Raw genomic sequence first — 21,998 nt, forward strand, 5'->3', positions numbered from 1 at the left:
CCACCACACAAACACCAAAGATTGTATGTTTGTTTACTCAAACAACTCATGTTATTCATGAGCAGACATTTTATAAGACAGAGGCTAAAATATTATTCCTGAAAGAATTGCTCTGTACTATAGGATCTACGATAAAGTCAAAAGGAAGCATTTCTGGATGTGTTCCATCACTTGATGTTCAGGAAACCATTTTGTATGACACAAAGGATTAGGAAAAATAAGCTGCATGACATTTATTTTGCAATTTTAACATTAATATCTGTAGAAACATTTTATTGTCAGTACAAAAGTTAACAGATTTTAAGTCTTTTAACCCAATTTGTAAAAAACAAAAACACCCCCCCCCCCAAAAAAAACCCCAAAACAAATAAAAAAAAAAACAAAACCAAAAACAATAACCACACCACCACATAAAACAGTGTAATTTGCATTCATATTGCATGGCCATATCAGTGTGAGTGTTCTAAATGTAAAAACACAAGACTTCCGTATAAAAGATACAAACAACAGTGATATTTTAGCAGAGGCCAGTGCTATACCTACTGTTATGGAATGGATCAGAAGGAAATACTGGAGTCAACATGAATTAATCCCTTAAAAAGATGCTGATATTCCTATGGCAAATTGTCATTATAAACAACTTCTCTCTTTTTAACTTAAGTTACAATAGAGGGTCAGTCTAAAAGGCAAAAGATCCAGGCCAAAATATCTGGAACCCATTATCCAACTCAGGGAAGAGAATTGTAGTTAATTTGATGCATGTGCAACTTGGGGTAGAAGCTCAGCTCCTTTTAGAGCAGTATGTTCTGCTATGGTTATAGACAAATTCATGTCTTTCCTTACTTTAGGAATCTTTAAAAATTTCTTTTTGTTTTTTTGTTTCTTTTGTGTGTGGAATGTTTCTGGAGTTTGGCCATGGGAAATCTTGCTAAAGAGTTGAACTGTTAAAGTGACAGGTATTGAGAATAAAAGACTTTCACGTTAAAGGATTTGGTTTTGCTAAGAATAATCATCTGACACTGCAGGTTTTAAACACAAATAAATCAAAAGTTTAATTTCCCAAAATTAGTTATATACTGTAAATATTTCTTTTTTTAAAGATCTGAAAACTAGTAAAGTCTGAGCAATATATCTACTAGTCCTCTGTGCTGCCTGCATAGAAATGCCATTTAAATTACAAAAACACAACAACCCTATAAACGATTAACTGTTTTGTACATTACCAATTAGTTAATAAATTAATGATATACCATTTTCCCTGAAAGCAAAGTATTTTCCACCTTTGGATGGTGAAAATTAAGAAATTCTGTGTAAGAACAGCATTTAGCAAATAGCTGTTAAAAAAGAGACTAATTTGCTAGGTGGATTGGGACATCCATTTTTAAATCAATACAAAAAATAATTCATTGTAAATATATATAATATATATTTATACATATTTTGAATATATTTACATACATCCAGCACCTATATACTGCATTTGTGCTCTGTAAGTGTGTGCCAACATATATTTTCTCCAAATATTACAAAATAAACAAGAAAGGCAGACCCAGAGTTTGCCTCAAGTCCAACTGGTCCATTGTACAAACCAAGTCTGTTGCAGCTTACAAGAGTCAGGAAATCGATAGCAATGGGTATCTAGACACAGCTCATAAACATTCTTCTTTGTTGGGAATATTCAAAAGCTGCAAATCATGAGATTCTCTATGTAGGTTCTGACTGCTTTCCTCCAAGTTTTGGTTTGGGTTTTTTTTTTTTTTTCCTTTTTCTTCTTTTTTTCCATATTTCATATGTACAAGCAGAAACATTAAGGTCCTGGAGAAAAGATTTTGTTTTGTATACGGTAGGTAGCTTGATGTTCTTGGTTCTTTATTCCTCTGTATGATTTCTTTTCATGTTTTAACACTTCCATTCATGTGTTGGTACTTGGGAAGACAAGGTTCGTAAGGCATTGGATCGGGAGAAAAAACAGAGTCATCACCTGAAGAACACGAACTCCTCGTGTCAGGGTAACTAGGTGAATACTGTTCCAGAGGTCCACTGAGGTCCAGATACTCCTATGACAAAAGAAAGAAACTGCAGTTTCAGACAGCAAATAAAACTGACAAGAACATGTCACCACTGCTTTGATTTGCCTTGATCACTCAGTGGGTAAAAGAACAGCTTAAAAATGACATTTCTGTAGTGCAATTGCATTCAAAAGTGCCTGTTGCTTAAATATATCATAAAACAAAGAGCTTCAATAGAGAAAGAAAACCCAACCAATAACAGGGTACTTTTCTGAAGTCCAACATCACCAGCATTAGCCGCGTCAGTGGAAATAAACATGCCAACCACATCAAAAGAGGACTTTTTCACTCACAATGATAAAAATGAAATTTCATCCTAAATAGAACCATTTTTCTTTAGCACATGGTAATGATTTGGAGAGGGAAAGATACTTCCAACTTTATATTCCTTTGGTCACTTTGAATATCTGTTTTATATACTGTGATATTAAATTTGTGTTTAAACATGCAGTGGCATATGTGCAAAAAAGCACTGATAGGAAAACAAAATTAAATTCACTATATTTGGGATTTTTACACTACATATTGGGGGGTGTGTGTGTGTGTCCCAGAGTAGCTGTGACCAAAGCAGTCATTAAAAAAGGAAGTAATATCTGCTGAATCCAAGTTTGGGGTTAAGGCTCTTTTGCTAGAAACAACAGTTTTGGCAAGAGAATAAAGTTATTTTTTTCCCTTGAAATGTTCCTTCTCTTTCAACTTCTAAAGGCAGCTGCATTCATTTAAATGCAATCTCTTCATTTGCTAAACCACAAGTTATGATCATACTGAAGACACAAGTCTTCCACCTCAGTCAGTATTTTATGCTGCCGTGCTTAGGTTTGGGGTAATTTAGTTCTTCAGTTAATATCATTTTTGAAGTCAGACATTCAATCATTACCATATTATTGTTAAAAAATGGTCACAATTTTGAAAGGGGGTAGGGGTGTGGAATCCAAGTTTTTTAAAATGCCAACAAATACAGCAGGCAGCAAGAGAAGGCAGTTTGGATCCATGACTGCTGCCTATCTTCTGCCTAAGCTTTTAAAAAATTAATGAGGGCAATCTTGACATGTATTTATTTATTAGCAAACCAGCCCTGCATGACCAGAAGTAATCAGCCACTTTTCAGACAGATAGAAGAAGTATTCCAATATTTGAAGGAACAGGGACTTTGCATGGGATATCAGGCATGGCTCATCGCATCAAAAGACTTGATGCAATTCAGTTATGAATCCAGTAGTGAAGGTGGGACCCTTACCCCCTCTCCAGCCTCCTTATCCAATACCTAAGGCCAGAGCCATGTCAAGGGGCATAAAAAGTTTCCAGTACCAGGTTGGTTCCTGGTGTTGATATAACAAGCCATGAGACTGCCTTGGTGACTTCTGCTCTCATGGCTCAGGGAAACATTCCACGCTACTTTGGGAAACGTGGGAAATAGGGTCATTCTGGGGGAAAAACAACAACAAAAAAAAACCCAACCCAAGAAACAAAGCATCCATAAAAAACCCCAACACGTGATGATTCAGCATGCAGAAGAACAAGACATTAGATTTAAGCAGAAATAATTACTTGCACAAATGCAGAAGAAGTTACCACTGGCTGCCCTAGCAATTCTTTGAGCTGTTAGGTAAACTAAGCTGTCCCTGTACCAACAGAGTCATGCTGGGGGGAAAGTGCCACTGCGGAGAGGATTAGTAGAAGCATTGTCACACTGAAGGCCCTGCACTTCAGGAATACTGTGCAGATTACACAAAATCAGAGGTCTTAAAAGCTACGGAGGAAAACGGGACACACGGGAGTTCTCAGAAGACACTGAGTGAGAACATGACAAGTTTTCAGGAATGTAAAATGTGTGCAAAGACAAGTGAAATAATTTCCTTTCTATGTCCAGGCTAAAGAAAACAAAAGCAATATCTTATGCTGAAAGCCACAGATTAGGAAAAACTTAGGAAAAAGCGAGGCTAATAAAACAAAGCAATAGACTGTCAAGGGGTGATGCGGAGATACAGCAGTGGAGATCTTGTAAGGACAAATTACATAAACATCTGTCAGGAATGACTAACGTATAGTGGATCCTGCTGTAGGCTGATTGGATGGACTGGATGTGTTCCTGAGCTTTTTCCAGCCGTTTTTTCTATGATTCTAGCCTGAAGTAATTTACACAAGCCTAAAGGCCTTTTCAGGTTACCTTTGAGATCATTCCAGGTCCATGAGCAGTACAGAATTGGGAAGGAAAGATGGTTAAACGTGCACACAAAAAGAAAGCAATATCCTTTCCCAGGCTTAGAATTGCAGCCCAGAACCTTCCTCTTGAATTTGCAAATGCATATCCAGTCCAAGCCACCCAGTACTGCGCAGTGGCAGCCAGCCCACCTCCAACCAGTCTTGTGAAATCATAGGAATTAGGCAGGAAAAGATGCAGTCAGTACTGGATGAGGGGAAAATGGTAACAGTACACAGAGTGGCGTTACCGACTCCGCAGGGAGTGCATATTCCCCATCCCTGAGCCATTCCTGAAGGTGCCACTTTTTGAGTAGGCCTTAACAAGAGAATCCATATAGATTTATAGTTGCTACTGAAGCCACAGAATCTTTTTCAATCGGATCTACTGGGCAAATGATGATCATAAAAAACGGCGTCTCTTTACTCAGGTTCTCCTGTCATCTCTATTGCATACAGGCCTTCCTAAAGCTGCTTAATCATCCATTTTTTTATTTCTCTGACAATTCTGAAAAACTAATAAGTAATACTGAGGACCCATATAAAGCAACCCAAATCTTTTTTTTTTTTTTTTTTTTTATCTACCTTTCCCCCCTTCCTTATAAAGAAGCCAACAGCAAATCTGGAAAATTTCTTTTTGGAAAGGCCAAAAAAAGTTGTTGCAACTTTCCTGTGTGTTTGTTCTTTTTTTTTTTTCCTCCCATTATACTTATCATTTTTCAAAAATGATTGGAATTTGTAAAATATTTCTGGAACACCAAGCATTTTCTCTCAAAAGAAGTTTCCACCAAAAGACATTTCCATCACTTGTGATCCTCCTCAAAGGTACGGATGATTTAGTGATAACCGATTCCTGTGTGAATAGCCTAATCAGTGTGCTCCTTGGTAAAACTAATAATATCTCAGACCTCTGAAAGAATGCTCTTGAAATAAAACCTTTTTGCATTCATATATCTGAACCTGAAGCAGTGTGAGGCAGGACCTTTGGATAATTGGATGGCTGTTCATGCGTTCCCTGTGGGCCCTCATTCCCTCCACAGAGAGCTATTTCAGTGAACCTAATTCACTCTCAGATATATAATCTGAAATCTACCATTGACAATTTCTCCTCTTCTGACCTAGATATCACGGCTGGGAATCAAACTGAGTCGATAAATGAAAATCACCATGAACTCTACATCCCTCCTTCCTATGAAATTCACATTGAAATGTAAACATTGCCTCTCAACCTGCTGCGTGTAGTCCCTCAATACCGCTATGCTAAAATCATCAAAAGATGCAATGAGGAATAAACAAAAGCACTTTAAAGATGTGTTTCTGTTTAGTTACATAAATCAAGGCCTAATGGGAAGAAACCGAGGATTCCATAGGACACATAGTTTAGCTCCGTGTAACCTCAGAGGACAACGACAAACAGAACATGAAAAGAATTTGAGCAGGATTTCATAATTGAATAAATTCCATCTGTCTCCTGAACCATTTGTCCTGATCAACAGCTTATGGAGGGAAACAATTTACCTACCTCATTAGTTGTGAGAGTGAGAATCCGATCCAAGTCTTCTACCAACTGTTTAAAAGTCGGTCTCTGTGAAGGCACAGCATGCCAGCAATCTCTCATCATCATATACCTGTAAGAAACACACATTTTCTTGGCTTAATTAAAATCACGCGTCCTTCTCGTAAGCCTTTTCATACACAGTCGATGTCCTTCATCACAAGTAAAGCTGCAAGCACCCACAGCCCTACAAACGCGCCACCGACTCCCCCAAAACTGTGCAATGCCCCCTTCGCTCAAAGGTGCATTTCTACTCCTGTATCTGTGGACCTGATCATAGCCTTCTGTCCCAGGAATTTCAATGGTATTAAATTAGATATCCTTAAATATTTTTGCATGTTAGGGATTGCGGTCTTTGTGAAGAAATTTAAAGTGGGGAAAAAAACATTAAAAATAGTTGAGGGCTATACTGAAATACCAGAAAGGGAAAACACTCTCCCCTCATCACCAGGATATAATGCTGTGTTAGTGCAGAAGTTCCCAGATGTGTTTTGCTGTGTACAAAACCAGCCTGACGTAACTTACATGTGATTAGTGGTATGTCTGCCATTTAGGGATTGTCATATTAATGAGATTAAAAGAAAACAAATACGGGTGTAAAAACACTGATGAAGACTGGCTTGTAGATGATCTCTTCTTTTTCCAACGGGATCACAGCAGGGTGTGTAAAGAAGTAACCTCTGCAAATGTTTCCTGAAGACCTTTTCATACCTTTTCTTTAACATATCTATACACACACACACATCTCCATAATTTTAGGGTTGAGCGATTCTGAAAGTGTTTGATTCTGCCGGGGGTATCATTAACCATGTGAATTCAGCACGATTTGTGCCCTTCGATCCTGGTACAGCAAATAAGGGTCCTTACAGTTCATTGGTGCAGTTGGCAGGTTTATCCATTCGGTGCCCTTCTTTAAGCAGCTTAAAAAGTTCCTCCACTGGGATTCCTGGGTAGGGTGATCCTCCTAACGTGAAGATCTCCCACATTAACACACCAAATGACCAACTACAAATCAAAAAGAAAACAGCATTAGTAGATCTACCTTACTGCTGAAGAGAGATGTGTCTAAGGCAGATGCAATGATTGCCAACCCCTCCTTGGAGATGCTTAAATCGCCATCTGCCCAACTCCAACCACCCTGAGCAGGACACCAATCTGTGAGATGCATCAGATGCACAGGCGGCATATAGCATAGGGACTGAGCATGTTCTCAGGCGTACTCTTTCCCTTCGCCTGGTGTGCTCCGAGCACCTGAGTTCCCAGGGCTACTGCACAGAACTGTGTCTTCACAGCTTTATTATTTACACAACACTCACAGCTGGATTGCAACGACGTGGAGGAATATTTTGGAAAAAGCAAATTGTTCAAAACAAAACTATTTTCCATCATTCTGCTCTTCTACCTTTTTTTTATTATTAATAATATTATTCATTTTTGTTAGGAAATGAAGGAGTATAATTTTAAGCCAATTCTCCTGCCTGCTTGCCACCCCGTCCCAGAGGCTGCTCATCACACCTTGCTGGCAACCTAAGGCTCTTTGGCAGGTGGCTTTGCCAGGTGAGCAACAGCACACAGCTTGCACTGGCTCCCGAGCTCCTCTGCAGCTCTCCTAGCTCTGCAGCAGTGTATTTTAGTAAACTGTTTGCACAAACTTACAATAATATTATCTTTAGCCGTCTTCAAAGCCACCGTGGGGCCAAGAGTCTCCAAGTTCCAACACTGAAATCCTCGTGCTCCCTGGCTGCTGAGGAGCTCGGACTGACTTTCAGTCCCGAACCAGGGGTTTACTTCACATTCGCTTAAATATTGTGCAAAGATGCTATTTTAAAACTAAAGTTTGATCCACCCTTAACCTGGGTATACAGTTTCCTTTGTAAATTATGTAAAGGTCGCAGGAAAAGCCTCAGTAAATGCTTTTCTTAAGGAGAGAGCACCTCGGGAAGTGCACCGAGGTTAAAGAAAGACGAGTTATCTCTTATTTTCTCCACCCTGCCCTTTTTCCTTGTAACCCTGCACTGACATGCATAACCTTTTACACCTGTGCTGGGAAGCATCCAGCCCTTTACAGTTAAGAGCTTCTCTAGGAGAAATAAAAACCGTAAGATCTTCATCTGCATTGCATCAGAAATACACGTCTCCTTCAAGCACAATGCACACGAGCACTGTAGATGGGCCTAGGAAACTGTAATAGGAAGCAGAATAAATCTTGAGCGGTTGCATCAGCGAGCAACTCTCTGCACACATTAAAGCATTTCTAAGTGTCAGAGTCCAATGATTTCCCACTACATGTGAAGTACTGCTGGGCAGCAACACCACTTCTAAAAATCAGACAAAACTTTTCCAGCCTATGTTTTATTATACCTAATCTTAGCACAAATTTTTTAAGAAGTTTTCAGGAACTTTCTTTTCTTTCTTTCTTTTCTCTCCCTCTTTCTTTTTTTTTTTTTTTAAAAAAAAAAAACTAACTGAAGGAAGTCCAGAGTATGTCAAAAGCCAAGCAAATTAGATAGACTCTTTGTAGCTGCACATCCGTAAATAAATTCAAGGGGGGAAACTTCCGCACTGACAGAAGTAGGTTAGCATTTTCCACCTTTCATGTGCTTTGAAGCTGGGCAGATTAGTAACAGAGCACTGGTTAGCAGTCTACCATAAAATCCTCACTTTCTAAGGGCAAGTCCTGTTCCATCTATTAATATGTGAAACAGAATGAAAATGCTTAAAGGTAAAGGACAACACTAAAATACTTTCAAAATATCCCAAACTTTATAACCTCCCTTCCCACCCCCCCAAACCCAATTCAAATAAGGCCACTTACACATCACTTTGATGCGTGTAAACTCTGTCAAACAGAGCTTCTGGAGCCATCCACTTTACTGGAAGCCGTCCCTGTAAGTTTGGAGGGGAATGAAAGAAAAATGAAGATGGTAGCAACTTACAGGATGATTTCAACGCCAATATTTTACAAGATTAATCAATTCTCAGAAAACAGCCTGCTAATGCAAACCAGCACATGATTTACCTTTAAAATTTTCAAGGAAAATAATAACAAAATGGGCTAAAGCAGGGAGACCATTAAGAAAAATGGATATACACATCAAAGATAAAATAATTGAGGGCTCCCAAAAAGTGCTCAGACTGCTTGCTAGGAGAACTATAGGATAAGCTGTTCAAAATTAAAAGATCAATCCATGATGTCTCTTTAAGGACAAAAAAACCCAATCAATAATCCTCTGTAAAACAGGCCTGACTGCAAAAATAAGTTGATGACTAAACCCCAGAATTCTGGGGGTTTGTTCCATCTTTTGCAGTGACCCAAAGCTCACAGTCACAACTGTCTGTCGCTTTGCACACAACACCCGCTCCGCCCAGAGCCCAGGGATCACGCAAAAGCTGATATGGAGAAGGTTTAATTCCCTTCAGCACTGATGTACCCAGACCTGGTTGCTCTGTCTCTTGGAAGCAGGCAGATTATTACCATTAAAATGCCATTAATCACTTAGTGCTTTATTTTCACAGATAAGCCACTTAACTTGACTGTTAAAAATAACCAACATTAACGCCAAATATTAAAGTCCGTAGAACTGAATGAGTTCTGCAAAGTTCCCATCAAGACCCAAGTGTAGTTCATCAGGATCTTGAGAGATCCCCTGAGAAGGAGATGTAAACTGTGCAAACTAGGCATTAATAACAACACCTGAAACCTTTTATCTTCTTGATTTGGTACAGGTTAAACAGCAAAATGGTGACAGAGCGGGGAGTAAAAAAATCCTTTTTTTCTAGCCCCACTTTGACACTACAGCTACAACTTGTACATAACAAGCCAAGTACAAGCAAAAGGCGTAAAGCTGCACGTGCCATACCACATGTAACCAGGACGTTTATTATGGGTATTGCTAGCACTGTTTAGACAGTGTTTTTCAAGATCCTAGGCTTGGTAGAAAATGAGCTGGAATTGACAGGAATATTTCCGTTTACTTGAAGTGAAGTGAAGCCAGAGACACACAGAAAACAACTCTTGGATTTTAGCATTTCTTAATAAATCACAGAATATACAGCCTCTTTGGTTATCTTTCTGACTAACTGTCACTGTAAGAGGGTACAGAAATGCTATGTCCTTGATCCCTGTTTTCTGTCTGCGATGAAAAGTGAGGCTGCTGTACAAGAAGCCCATTAAGTTTACAACCATAGTTTTGAAGCGAATCGTTGAAAGAAACACTTGTTTCCAGAGATAAGAAAACCATTCACTTACATTAGTAGTCTTTTTATAATAATCTATATTGTTGATGTCTCTGGCTAAACCGAAGTCTGCTATTTTCATGACATTATTTTCAGTTACCAAAACATTTCTTGCAGCCAAGTCTCGATGGATACACTGGAAAGAAAAGAAAAAAGGCCCACTGAAATAAACTGCTGTAAAAGTGAAATCACTTGTACGCTACAACTAAGTCTCCTTTATGGATTTTAACCTAAATCACAAGGTGGGAAAGCCACACATTTACTACAAGCCTGTGAGATATGATGGTCTTAATTACTGCAATCCATCCCCTCAGCTGGTGTTTCCAAGTTGAACAACGGCCCTAAGAAGCCTCTTAGAAAAGTCTGGTTTATTCAAGTCTTACCTTTTGCTAAGACTGAAAGCTTGGGCGGCGACCCAAACTGTGCCAAGCTCTTTGTGATTCACTCTCCATGACGCGTGCCCAGGTAGGTACAGGTATTGCAGCACTTTCATTACAAGTACTGTTAATGAACATTTTATTATGTTGCTTCCCTAAAATTCTATCATCTCACCAGAGCTAAAACCTGACAGGCTGGATCAGTGCAGCTGCTTTTAAGGGAAAAGATCTTAATATGAGATATAGCCACAGTATATAATTCTAAACTATGTGTCTAGGGCGTGTGTATTTACTTCAACCATGAGAGTATAACAATTCAATTATGAAAAGAAAAGGAAAAAAAACCCACCAAAACAAACTGGGCATGGCTGTTTGCTTTTAAAACAGCTTTGATACTGAAACTACATGTTACCTCCTCAGAGATTTTTCCTTCATGTCAGCATTACACTGAAAACTTGCAACTGATTCTTGACATGGAAAGGATGTTGTGACTGCTCTGGATATTATTCCTGTGTTTAAGCAGCCTTATTACGGTTGATACAAGGTGGCCGCAGGGGCATGGTAAGAAACGTTGCATTCAGCGTCCCCCCAGGGTATTCTACTTCTTTTCAAGTTAAATATTGACTTTCCCCCCCCCCCCTCCTCAATATTGGATTACTCTTTACGCTGTACTCTTTATTTCAGCATGTGCATAGACATGCTGGACTGAACCACTACAAAACACTCTACAACAGCCAATTTCTTTCTTCCATTATAACTTGCCCCAGCAATTTGCTGAGATCTCTTGTCCTGCATGGGTAAAACGAGCCTATGGAGCTTCTGCTCCTCACTGGGTTAGCCATGGGGAACTGCCAGGAAACACCTGCTCCAGCAACGCCTTCAAGCGCACAGGACCAGGCAACGGTACATTCTTTCAGCATCAAATCGGTCTTCTAATTCAGCATCAGCAACGCTACGGTAGCAGAAACAACATAGTAGTTGTTCCTGTCCCCGTTCTCAAACCCTAGGAGGAGAACTGCCTCTGAGACACTGGGAACTCCATTCAATCACCCTAGTACTAGTTCGTAATGTCACCTGAGATACGCTAGGATAGCTCAGGTATCTTGATGAGACTACCAGGGATGACACAAGGATGTACAGCAGACTCATGCCTTTCCAGAACAGCCAGCTGGGGCTACCACAGAGCATCTCAAATGGCATGTAACACCTCCGGGTGAATATACACCAAGTGATTCAAACCCTGGCATCTTCTGTCAGTATATTCCTGCTTTTTCATACCCTGCTTTTTGTAACTGAGACTCTTCAGAATGGTGCCACTATTGATCTCCATATCTGACAGGTTTCATAGCTGACCCTCTGGCCCTCATGATTTGCTGTCTCTTTGCAACAGTCCGCGCCAGTGTCTGTACCTGGAGCTCCCCTGTGGTTCTTGCACAGTACTGGAAGGTTGGAGAGAACACGTCAAGAGAATTTTAAAAAGCATCGACCCAACTTTAGAAACGGGATATTGTTTCTACGTACAATTGCTTGTAAGGCAAAGAGCAGGCACCCAAATGCTATCTTTACATATTATTATTTGTTGCTTTTTTGAAGTCTCAGTGAGCCATTTATTGGACTGAAATAACAAGAACACTGGCCTCCTCACAGTTCCTGAATGATGAAAATACCGTGAGAAGACCAGCTCTCTTATTATTCCAGCCTAGTAAATGGATCCCTAAGGGGAAGAGAACTAGTGAAATACAAACAGAAATGGTGGGATATCTGAAGAACCGGAATGCACAGTTTTACTATGTGCTGCCTTTGTTTTTCCTGTGCCTTGTGCAATGCCTCACATACTGTCAAGCCCTGCACAGTGCTGATCAAGTGTTTCTGCAAAGGAGCTGCAGCAGCAAGCATGAAATGGTTCTGACGTGTGCATCTGTGCGAGCGCACACCTTCTTGGCAGTGTCCTACAACAGCACTTCAGAGCTTCTCAGGCGGACGCTTGTTCTCAAGATTTGCCAATCAAAAGATTTCTTTTTTTCCTTTTACAACAGTTCTATTTTCTTGGGACATGGCTCATTGCCAGGCAAATGTTTCATTAATCTTAGAAAGAGATATCCTAAGGTGCTTTACCTAATACAATACTCGTGCTTACTCCATTAGAAGGTTTTTCCCTGGGTGTCATGCATGTCACTCTGTCCACCCTACTACTATACTATGAATTACTGTTTCAAAACAAATGAATAAAAAAAAAATTAGATCTAGATTCCCCCTCCTCCCCCACATCTACAAGTGCAGAAAAGCAATTAAAAAAGTCATGACTCCAAGCAGCAACAATGGAGGTTTACACTCAGCTCTGGTCTTCAGTTCAAAACAGCTCCATACTTGGGTGTAGACACAACTGGAAACTGGTATAAATCCCAGTAACCACTCCACACCTTGCAGGAAGTACATATCATCAATATCTAGTGCTTTGGTTTAGTCATTGGGTCCAAACACCACGCAGGATATTCATGATTGCTTGTCCACCAAGCCCCAGTATGTTTACAAAGTTAGTTATGCAGGGCTATTTAAGGTTTCGTAAGTATAATTTAATCAAATTACAGGTTAAAAAAAAATATTTTTGAAGAAATTGGTGTCCAGGGAGATGATAGGATAAATAAATTCTTTCAACAAGTTTGCTCTCCTAACAAACACCAGTTTTAAGTAAAGCGCATAACTTAAGGGACTAATTCACTCCATTTATTTCTGCCTCTTCTGTTCACAATTTTTGCCCTGGCATCTTGTGGTCCTCCCAACTCTGCCTGGTATCATTCCGTAAATCCTTTCAGTAACTGAATTAATTTATTTCACATCACTCTGTGAACTGCTTTGGTTGATTTGACTGGAAACAGAAGGCAAATGGTGCCTGCTGTCTCATGGGTAGAGTAATGTGACTTGTGTAATCAAGTCACCACCTGTGCTTATGAATTCAAACTGCAGATATGTAGCAATATTTACTTTAAATGATCCACTCTGGGCCTCATTTTAGCAATATTGTGGAACTGAGATTGAAAACTTCAAGAGTATGAATTTTCCCACTGATGTCCAAGAGTATGGATTATGCAACTTGTTTGAGAAAGGTCCTTCTCCCAGCAAATCCTTGAATGTAAACAGTATGAGAACAAAACTAAACTAAAAAGGCACCGGAACAAATATGCACGACATGCTTTGCGTGGTATTTTCCAAGTTCTACCTACTTTTTGTGAAGCCAGGTACTCCATGCCTCTTGCCAACTGGTACGTGCAGGACACTAAGTCCTTGAATGTCATCTGCTCTTCTGGTACCCTGTTAATATCAAATGAATACTCCATCCCCGGGGGGCGGCGTGCTCGCAGGTACTCGCGCAGGTTTCCTTTGGAAGCGTATTCTACTATCACGTACAACGGACCTTTGGGTAAACAGAACCATGTGAAAACTGGAGTAAGGTCGAAGAGTAACATGTTTTTATGTAACGAAGCTTTTAAAGTTCTATAATAAACGAAACGAATCAGTAAATGTTTAACTGTGAAATCAGTGAGCACAACTTGAAAGAAAAGGAAGTCCGGACCTGGTGAAGTGACTGGCCCGAAGCTCCGCAGCAGGACAGTGGCAGAGCTACAATTAGTGGCTGAAAGCACCTAAACCCTGACCCAGCGCCTATTCCTTCCAGACACCCCCCGCCCCCATCCTGAAAAGCAAGCATTTTCAATCAAAAAATGCCATGAGATATCAACCAAGGACAGAGTGCTTCTTAAGATTTTTTTGATTTCCGGAGTTTTATGCCACTCCGCATCACTTTATTTGACATCATTAGCTTTTAACACCACCACTGTGGTCTTCAGAGAGTAAAAGTGCTCATTTCAGATTCATGGGATACAAATTCCACTGAAGCAGACTGACAATTTGGAACAACAGGCACTGGTTGTTCTTCCTCCTACAACAAGGGATTAGAGAGTTTTTATATGATATAGTACACTTTCTTATGGTAAAGCTGCAAGTATAACAAGAGACAGAAGTTAAAATATTGCTGCTAAGCTAGGGAAATATCTAAAAATCCCATCACGCCATGACTGCTTCCTTAAAAACTCTTGAAAAAACTATGATTAATGAGACTTTTGCAGACCCGTTGGCAAGTCCTGGTTTACTTTCTTTTCTCTACTCACCATCCTGGGTACAGGCTCCAAGGAGATTGATGATATTTTTATGCTTCCCAATCATCTTCATCATCTCCATCTCTGACACCAAGTCAGACAGATCTTTCTCTGTAGCATCATCTGTACAAGACACAGGTTCAGTTCATATTTTCTAGCGTGCCAGCCTGAACTTCACTAAGGCTCACCAGTTGGTGTAAAACACATGTGCTTCAAAATGCAGAATATGGGATTCGTTTTCCAGTATACACTGTACATTATACAAAGTCATAAGTTATGTCCTAACAAAAAAAAGTCTCAACCTATCGAATGGACTGACCAGTTCCCCAGTGTTTTATGTTAAGAGGCAACACAGTAATATCAGACATAGAGATACTATCCTTAGCTATCAAACCTCCAGTAAGTACGCCTTTCCTGCAAACAAACTTTACAATTAAATTCAAAATAAATAAGCACCAACTACCCGGACTGATTGACCTAGGATCTACACATGGACAGCCTCTGACACGAGCTCAACTAAAAGCAGAGAGACCCACACGATGCTAATACATCTCCTGGCTCCTAAATACTCACTGCTCAAGATAAACAGGCTGTCAAGGGCGCAGATTTACACCCCAAACTGCTGAAGGCTGAGGTCAGCTATGTGCTCTTTGACCCCCCCCCTACGATGACAGAGTTCAGATGCCACAAAAGAAACCTCGTGGATGAGAACTCCCATATCACCCATTCTGATCCCTAAGCACCCAGTTTTCTTACCTTTCAACATCTTCACTGCCACAGTTACTGCTTCTTTTGGCCTGTCTTTGTCAATCCCCACCGCCTCGGCCATGACGACTTGCCCAAAGCAACCTTCACCCAGGGGTTTACCCAGCGTCAGCCTAGAGGTGTAAACAGGAGATTAACACACAGCATCTGGTGAAGGGATGCAGCCAGTGAAATTCCAGGGCTAAATATAAAAAGCTTTCAACAACTTGCTGTAGCATGAAGCATTTATCATATGGAACTAATGAGACCCTGGGTGTGCATCGGTTTTCACGCGCACTGCAGTGTGTTTTCTTAGGGATGGTATAGCATAGGGCAGATCAGTTGCTAAACCCAGCTTTTAAGTTCTGGCTCTCCTTGTAATAAGAGGCTGTACTTGATGGCTAGTGGGGAGACACAGCATGGAGGGGCAGAGCTTTCAAAAAGCATCAGACCGTGGCTGAAATTCAGGAGCAGCCAGCAACATGCAAGCTTTTCCTGTCATTGGAACACGGCTGGTCGTTGTCTTTTTCACATCGACTGCAAGGAGATGAAAGAAAAGTTTCTTTGTGTGTGTTGCCATGTGGTCACTTTCAGGCAGCTGATGAGTTGTGGGGTAAAGGGTGGTATTAAGAGGAGGGAGATGTTTTAAATATTATGAACTCCTGTGATACAATGGCACAGTGCAAACAGAAAGGAAAATCAAACATGCTCTCGGGCAGGTTAATTTTAGCTCAAAATTCACGTTCTTGCTTTCTGGTTGGGGATGCAGGCCATGAACATGTGCCTAACGATCTATTACACTGAAGGGATTAGGTAGGACAGAGACAGCAAGTCAGTAGACACCATGTTTGGGTGCAGCTGTAGGTAATTATCACACCCATTTCTCTTTCGAGGTGGCCAGACAGCCGCCTTCTTGCAGGAGAGAGGAGGGAGGACGAAGGGGAGAGAGAGAAGGAAAAAGAAGCTGGCAACCAGCACACGGCAAAAGCTTGGGAAGGGTTACCACAGCGAGAGCCCCGGTAAAGGCACCCGCGATGCTCGAAGAGCTGCCAGGAGCTGCTGCAGCCACCAGCTCTGCTCTCCTGCTGCCAGTCGCAGTGCTGGGCACACAGAGGCGATGCTCTGCCTGCCCGGCTGCACAAGCAGTGCCACAAAGGCAGCACCTCCATGGGACAAAGCACTTGGCAGATCTGAGCATCCTCTACAAGCTGTCTCCTCCACGGTCTCTCAACCCACAGCAAGATCGCTCTTCTGACAGCCCCGTGCATCCCCCCAGCGCTTTGATCCTTTAAGGGGCGAGACGGGATGCTTTATTTACCCACAGCTGCGTCTAGCACAGAGGCTGTTTCTTGGCTGCAGGCTCCTTGCTGCCACAAGTGGCATGTAGGAGGGTAACAGAAGATGCCTCCCATCTGCAGCACCCTGGCTCTGCTCAGAGAGCAGGAAGCAGAGACTGGGGGGAAACTGAAACTTGGTTATAACCACAATGTCAATGTAAGAAACCTTTTAAAAGGAGCAGTCATTAAGTGGGCTATGCAAAAATGCATTTTGTGGAGCATATACCTGGTTGCAAATGCTGCTCAGCTGCAACAGACACAAGAGACGCTAATCTCAATTTTATGAGGATAAAGGGAAAAAATAAAAAAGAAACTTCAAAGCCTTGGGGCAAAATCTTTTTGGTTCCAGTCTAAGTGCTTACGGGCCAGATCTGGGCTGCTTTACTCCAAGAATATCATCTAACACCCAGAAGCAGCGCCATGGCAGAAATCAGAGAGGGTGCTCAGCGAGTTTGATGCTGCTAATGTCATCCAGCGTAGGGGACAGAATTGCATGAGCATTCTCATAACAGAATTCTTGAGGTCTTCGCTTCCCGTGGTCAAAAGCAGGATTCACAGGTATCACCTACACAGGGACTCGTTCTTAAAAGCGCAGACTTCTGTCTTCCCCCATGAAATAGAGGGACAGGTCATCCTACCATTGATAAAAGTGTTAGACCAGGGCTAAGTGGTTTGAAATCCCTGCTTATCTGCTCAGGCACAAGACAGAAGCGAGAAGTGGTTCCTCCTGAGGGCAGCCCGCAGACTCCTTGTCAAATGCGGTCTTTGCCTCAGTGAGGACTCCTCAAGCTGTTTTGGATTGGTTTCTAAAGCACATGCAAGTTTAAAAAGGTGCAAAGACTGAAGGGAAGCGATGCTATGCTGAGGTCATCCTGCATATTCTCCAGAACTAAAATTGAATTTAGGATCTTGGCAGAGAACAAACATTTGCATTAGAAACTGGTTAATTTATGTGCTATTGCCCTGCTAGGACTAAAGTAACAAACCCTTCATTGTGTGCCTCCTGCCCCCCAACCTAATAAACTGCCTCTAAATAGCCTCCTTTCATTGAAAATCTGTTCCACCTACATTTGTGCTGAACGCTGGTTTGAAATGTTTAGCACTCTAAAATTTTCCGCATTTAGTGTATCCCCCCAGGGTATGGGCTGACAGAAGTACATATACAGGCCCCCACTGTTGACTAGAATATTGCAGGTGGCAATTACAGCATTTTGCACTAGTTTTCAGCTACATCATTAAAATAATTTCCAGAACAGTTGTCAGAAGGTTCAAAATTACAGCTCTTCTATCCAAAAGTTACAACCCTGAACTTTCAAAGAGAACTGTTCATGATAAAAGGTGTTATTTTCTCAAAGCCACCTAAAGACTTCTTAAAGTTACTACTAATTTTAATACATAATCACAGTCCTACCCGTGTTAATATTACATCTCTTTAACTTGTCTTTTTTATATTAATATGGTTACAGCTGTAATTAGATTATTCAGAAGTTCATTTTGCATGTTAGTCAACAGACTTTGAAGAAAATACTACGTAGCCAAATGAATTTGCATAAAGCAAAATTCAGTATGCTCTGCTTGAAACCTAATACTTTTAAGCCACTGAAGTTCTACATATATGCACACGATATGCAAATGTCCCCCTAAATCAAAAATCACCACCTCCCCTAATATAGGCTAATAGAAAACCAACACAAAATCCTACCCAGAGTCCCGACAGAAAGAAAAGATTGTCTAATACCATATTCTAGACTTTCTCTACCTCCTACATGATGCTGTATTACCTATTTATAAATACTAACCAATGAAATAATCAACTAAGAAACATGGCTTGATTTACAGAGGTATTGCTTGGGGAAATCACGACTGCGCATCAACAGTGCTCGTATGTGGATATCTCTCCTGGTCTAGATCACTTATGTTTTGAAATAACACTTCAGATTCAATCTTTTCCTAACAGAGGTGTTACATTTCAGCGAAGTATCTGAAAACCTACAAGAAATCTGGAAAGAAAATCAGAATGACTGGCAGAGAAAATTTAGTTTCTTTTAAAGCCAACTGATTTCAGATGATTGAATTGCATCTTGATCTTCAGAGGAGGTTCAGGTAACTGCGGTTTCTTTTTAACTAAAGAAAGCCTGGGAGGCGTTAGGAGGGATGCTTCCTGCCATACTGTGTCATGTTGTTCGGATGTGCATGGGTAGCGTTAAGGGAAAGAGGTTACGTACTTATCTCTTGGAAACTCCCATTTTGGGTCTTCTGGCAATTCATATTCCGAGACTCCTGCCAGCATGGGGGCATCAGCCGTAGAGGAGAGGCGAGTAGTTATCCTCACCAGAGGAGTGTTGGAGTTCATGGAGGAGCTCGAGTCAGCCGACACCTGTTGTTACAATACAAGATGCAAAAAGAAAAAAAAAGGTGGAGATGTAACCTTGACCCAGTATCTGAAAAACAGCAGTACCTGATAACCAAGCCAGCTCAGAACAGTGGTATTAGAAAGTGGCTGAATCTACAGCCTTGTTTCTAGTCCCCTGTTCTCACACATTTACCCTCCCTTGTAAGCACACTGCTGACTCGAACGGCTGCCAGGGCTGTTAGTCTGTCCCATATGTCAGAAAACATGTAACCTTTAAATACATTCACTCTGAAAATAAATTAAATAAACTTCTCCCTCTTTTCAGTTACCAAATTAATATTTTTTTAACCAGCTGAGAGTATTTACATCATTACTCTCAGATACCCAGGTGGGCAGCTTATACCATGAGCAGGGGTTATCAATAAGCTCTCCTCTTCCACTCATTCATAGTCATCCGTGTCACCATTTCTCCTCCCAAATCACACGCAATTTACTATTTTTTGGTGTTACTATTAAATTGAAAGTTTGAATTTGCAATTGAAAAATGGTATTTTTGCAAAGGCTTCCATATTTTTCAGCAGTGACAATTATCAAGGTTAAATGCGTGTTACTGTGTAGGAAATGTTGGGCCCTCTCACACTCGGCCCTGCCTGTGGGGCACAGCCGCCCCCGGCAGCCGCGGGCTGGGGCAGGGGCTGGGAGCTGCCCGGCGGGAAAGGGGCTGGGGGGCTGGGCATGAGCCCCCCGTGTGCCCAGGGGGCCGAGAAGGCCAGCAGCACCCTGGCTGGTAGCCGAAGCAGCGTGGCCAGCAGGGCCAGGGCAGCGCCCGTCCCCCTGCGCTGGGCACTGGCCAGGCCGCCCCTCGAAGCCGGGCTCAGCTCTGGGCCCCTCACTCCCAGACAGACCCTGAGGGGCCGCAGCGTGTCCAGAGCCGGGCAGGGGGCTGGGCAGGGGGCTGGGGCACAGGGCTGGTGGGCAGCGGCTGGGGGAGCTGGGGGGGCTCAGCCTGCAGAAAAGGGGGCTCGGGGGGCCCTGATGGCTCTCAGCTCCCTGGCAGGGGCTGTGGGCAGGGGGGGTCGGTCTCTGCTCCCAGGGAACCAGCCACAGGACAAGAGGGAACGGCCTCGAGTTGCGCCAGGGGAGGGTTAGGTTGGGTGGCAGGGAAAGTTCTTCTTCACCAAAAGGGTGGGCAAGCCCTGGCACAGGCTGCCCAGGGAGCTGGTGGGGTCACCAGCCCTGGAGGTGTCTAAAAGGGGTGTAGGTGTGGCATCTGGGGACACGGTTTAGCAGTAGACTCTGCAGTATTGGATTAATGGTTGGACTTGATGATCTTAAAGGTCTTTTCCAACCTAAATGACTCTATGGATTCTATGGTTCTACATTTTCTAAGCATTCAATACTGAAAGCATCAGAAAGCTCTGACAATAATTTGGGGATACTGAAGTTTTCAGTTAACTACATTTTTAATTAAAGACTCCACAGGCAATGTGGAGAAGAGCTCCTAAAAATAATTTAGCGTCCAACACTTTGAAATGTAATCCACTTTGGAGTATGGATTTCTCACCAGCCTCAGCAACATTTTCCTTGGAGTGCCAAAGGTATTTAATGATAACTGCTTTGAAAAAGGAGGTAGCTATTACGTCCGTGTAACATGTCACACCATGCTTTGGTGTGAACGGTGCGTCTTCTGTAAGGCTCTTTCCTCAAACCTGCAAGCAGCAGCCTGCTGTCTGCTGACCTCTGAGCTTCAAGTGAATATGAACACAAAACAAAAATGCTTGTATTGCCAGTCTTCCACTCCTTTAAGTGTGTATCCTCCTTCTCTCTTCAGACCACTGACAGTCTTGGCCAAGTCCAAATCTGGTGGCCAAGGTGGGATGAAGGTTGTTTCACAATGCTGTCGCTGGTACCCATCCTCACATCAGGGCGGCAGGAGGTGCTTCTCAGCCAGCATTGCTGCCCAAGCTGGAAGCCTAGAGCATCAGAGTAACAATGTCCCAACCTTTACCCTCATCACCTGGAGTCAACTTTGACACCCGGTTTGCTTATGTAAAATCTCACCAGGCTACAATTTTCTTCCACAGGTCTTATAACTAGATAAAAAAAGCAATTACAAGCAAACAGATCCTAATAGCATTAAAGTGCAAAGCAGTGACACATAGTGATATGAACACAAAATCCTCTTGTCTCTATGACACCTGATACATCCAGCATAATGCTCCCTTATATTAAGTCCAATTAACAATTACGGTGTCTCAGCCACAGAATTATTCAAGCTCCTCGGAATGGGGCTGAAAGGCTTTTGCAAGTCACACTCTTACACAATGTGTTTTGACAAGACAAGGCTAAGGCTCTCAAACAAATTTCTCATCACAACTCTGACCAGCCGTTTTGTTTGAGAGGTCTTTTTGTAGGTAGACATCCTCAAACCCACCTCATCAAATGTGTTTGGCTTCTTGACATATTTTTCTAAGACCAGAGATTAAGACTGTAAAGAGGTTTCATAAGGAAGTGTTAAGGATTGCTATCAAAAAATTAAACTTAGTAACCAGTTTTGCAGCTGACAGACCCTTACTGATATCAGAAGCTCCAGCTTCTGCATGCAAGATGTGGTGTCTATTGAACAAGAAAGTATAACTGCACAAATAAGGCTACCATTCAGAAAAGTAAGGTGGACCACTTTCCCCCTCATTCATCCCACCATCACTGATGTTAATATTTACTTTCAGCAAATTAAGTACCTGGCACATTCTCCAGGATAATAAATATGGTGACAATTTGGGACACAAACAGAAAATTACTAATGCTGATCAGGTAGCTCCAAATAAATCAGTAAGTGAATACTGAACAGAATCCTAGAGATGCTGCCATGCCCAGTCTACAGAGGGGAACACACCTGCAGGAGCTGCATGGCAACCCAGCATGAGAACCAGGGCTGGAATTAAGAGTTTTGTTTACTTTTCCTCATTTTCAT

At 41.8% G+C, this 21,998-nt stretch overlaps 1 protein-coding gene across 3 annotated transcripts in view; it reads right to left on the minus strand.

The window, feature by feature from the left end:
- Positions 1-208: 208 nt before the first annotated feature.
- Positions 209-21,998, minus strand: part of FGFR2 (fibroblast growth factor receptor 2) — an 85,642-nt gene continuing 63,852 nt past the window's right edge. For all 3 annotated transcript variants that reach the window (XM_056352140.1, XM_056352141.1, XM_056352139.1), the window contains 9 exons: positions 18,897-19,048; positions 15,347-15,468; positions 14,603-14,713; positions 13,658-13,848; positions 10,073-10,195; positions 8,639-8,709; positions 6,691-6,828; positions 5,791-5,896; positions 209-2,057 (listed from right to left, as the gene is read on the minus strand). In XM_056352140.1, the coding sequence (XP_056208115.1) occupies positions 1,893-2,057; positions 5,791-5,896; positions 6,691-6,828; positions 8,639-8,709; positions 10,073-10,195; positions 13,658-13,848; positions 14,603-14,713; positions 15,347-15,468; positions 18,897-19,048 (1,179 nt within the window). In that variant the 3' untranslated portion in view covers positions 209-1,892. The remainder of the gene's footprint in view (positions 2,058-5,790; positions 5,897-6,690; positions 6,829-8,638; positions 8,710-10,072; positions 10,196-13,657; positions 13,849-14,602; positions 14,714-15,346; positions 15,469-18,896; positions 19,049-21,998) is intronic.

Source organism: Falco biarmicus, chromosome 9 (genome assembly GCF_023638135.1).
Source record: "Falco biarmicus isolate bFalBia1 chromosome 9, bFalBia1.pri, whole genome shotgun sequence".
NCBI classification, from domain to species: Eukaryota; Metazoa; Chordata; class Aves; order Falconiformes; family Falconidae; genus Falco; species Falco biarmicus.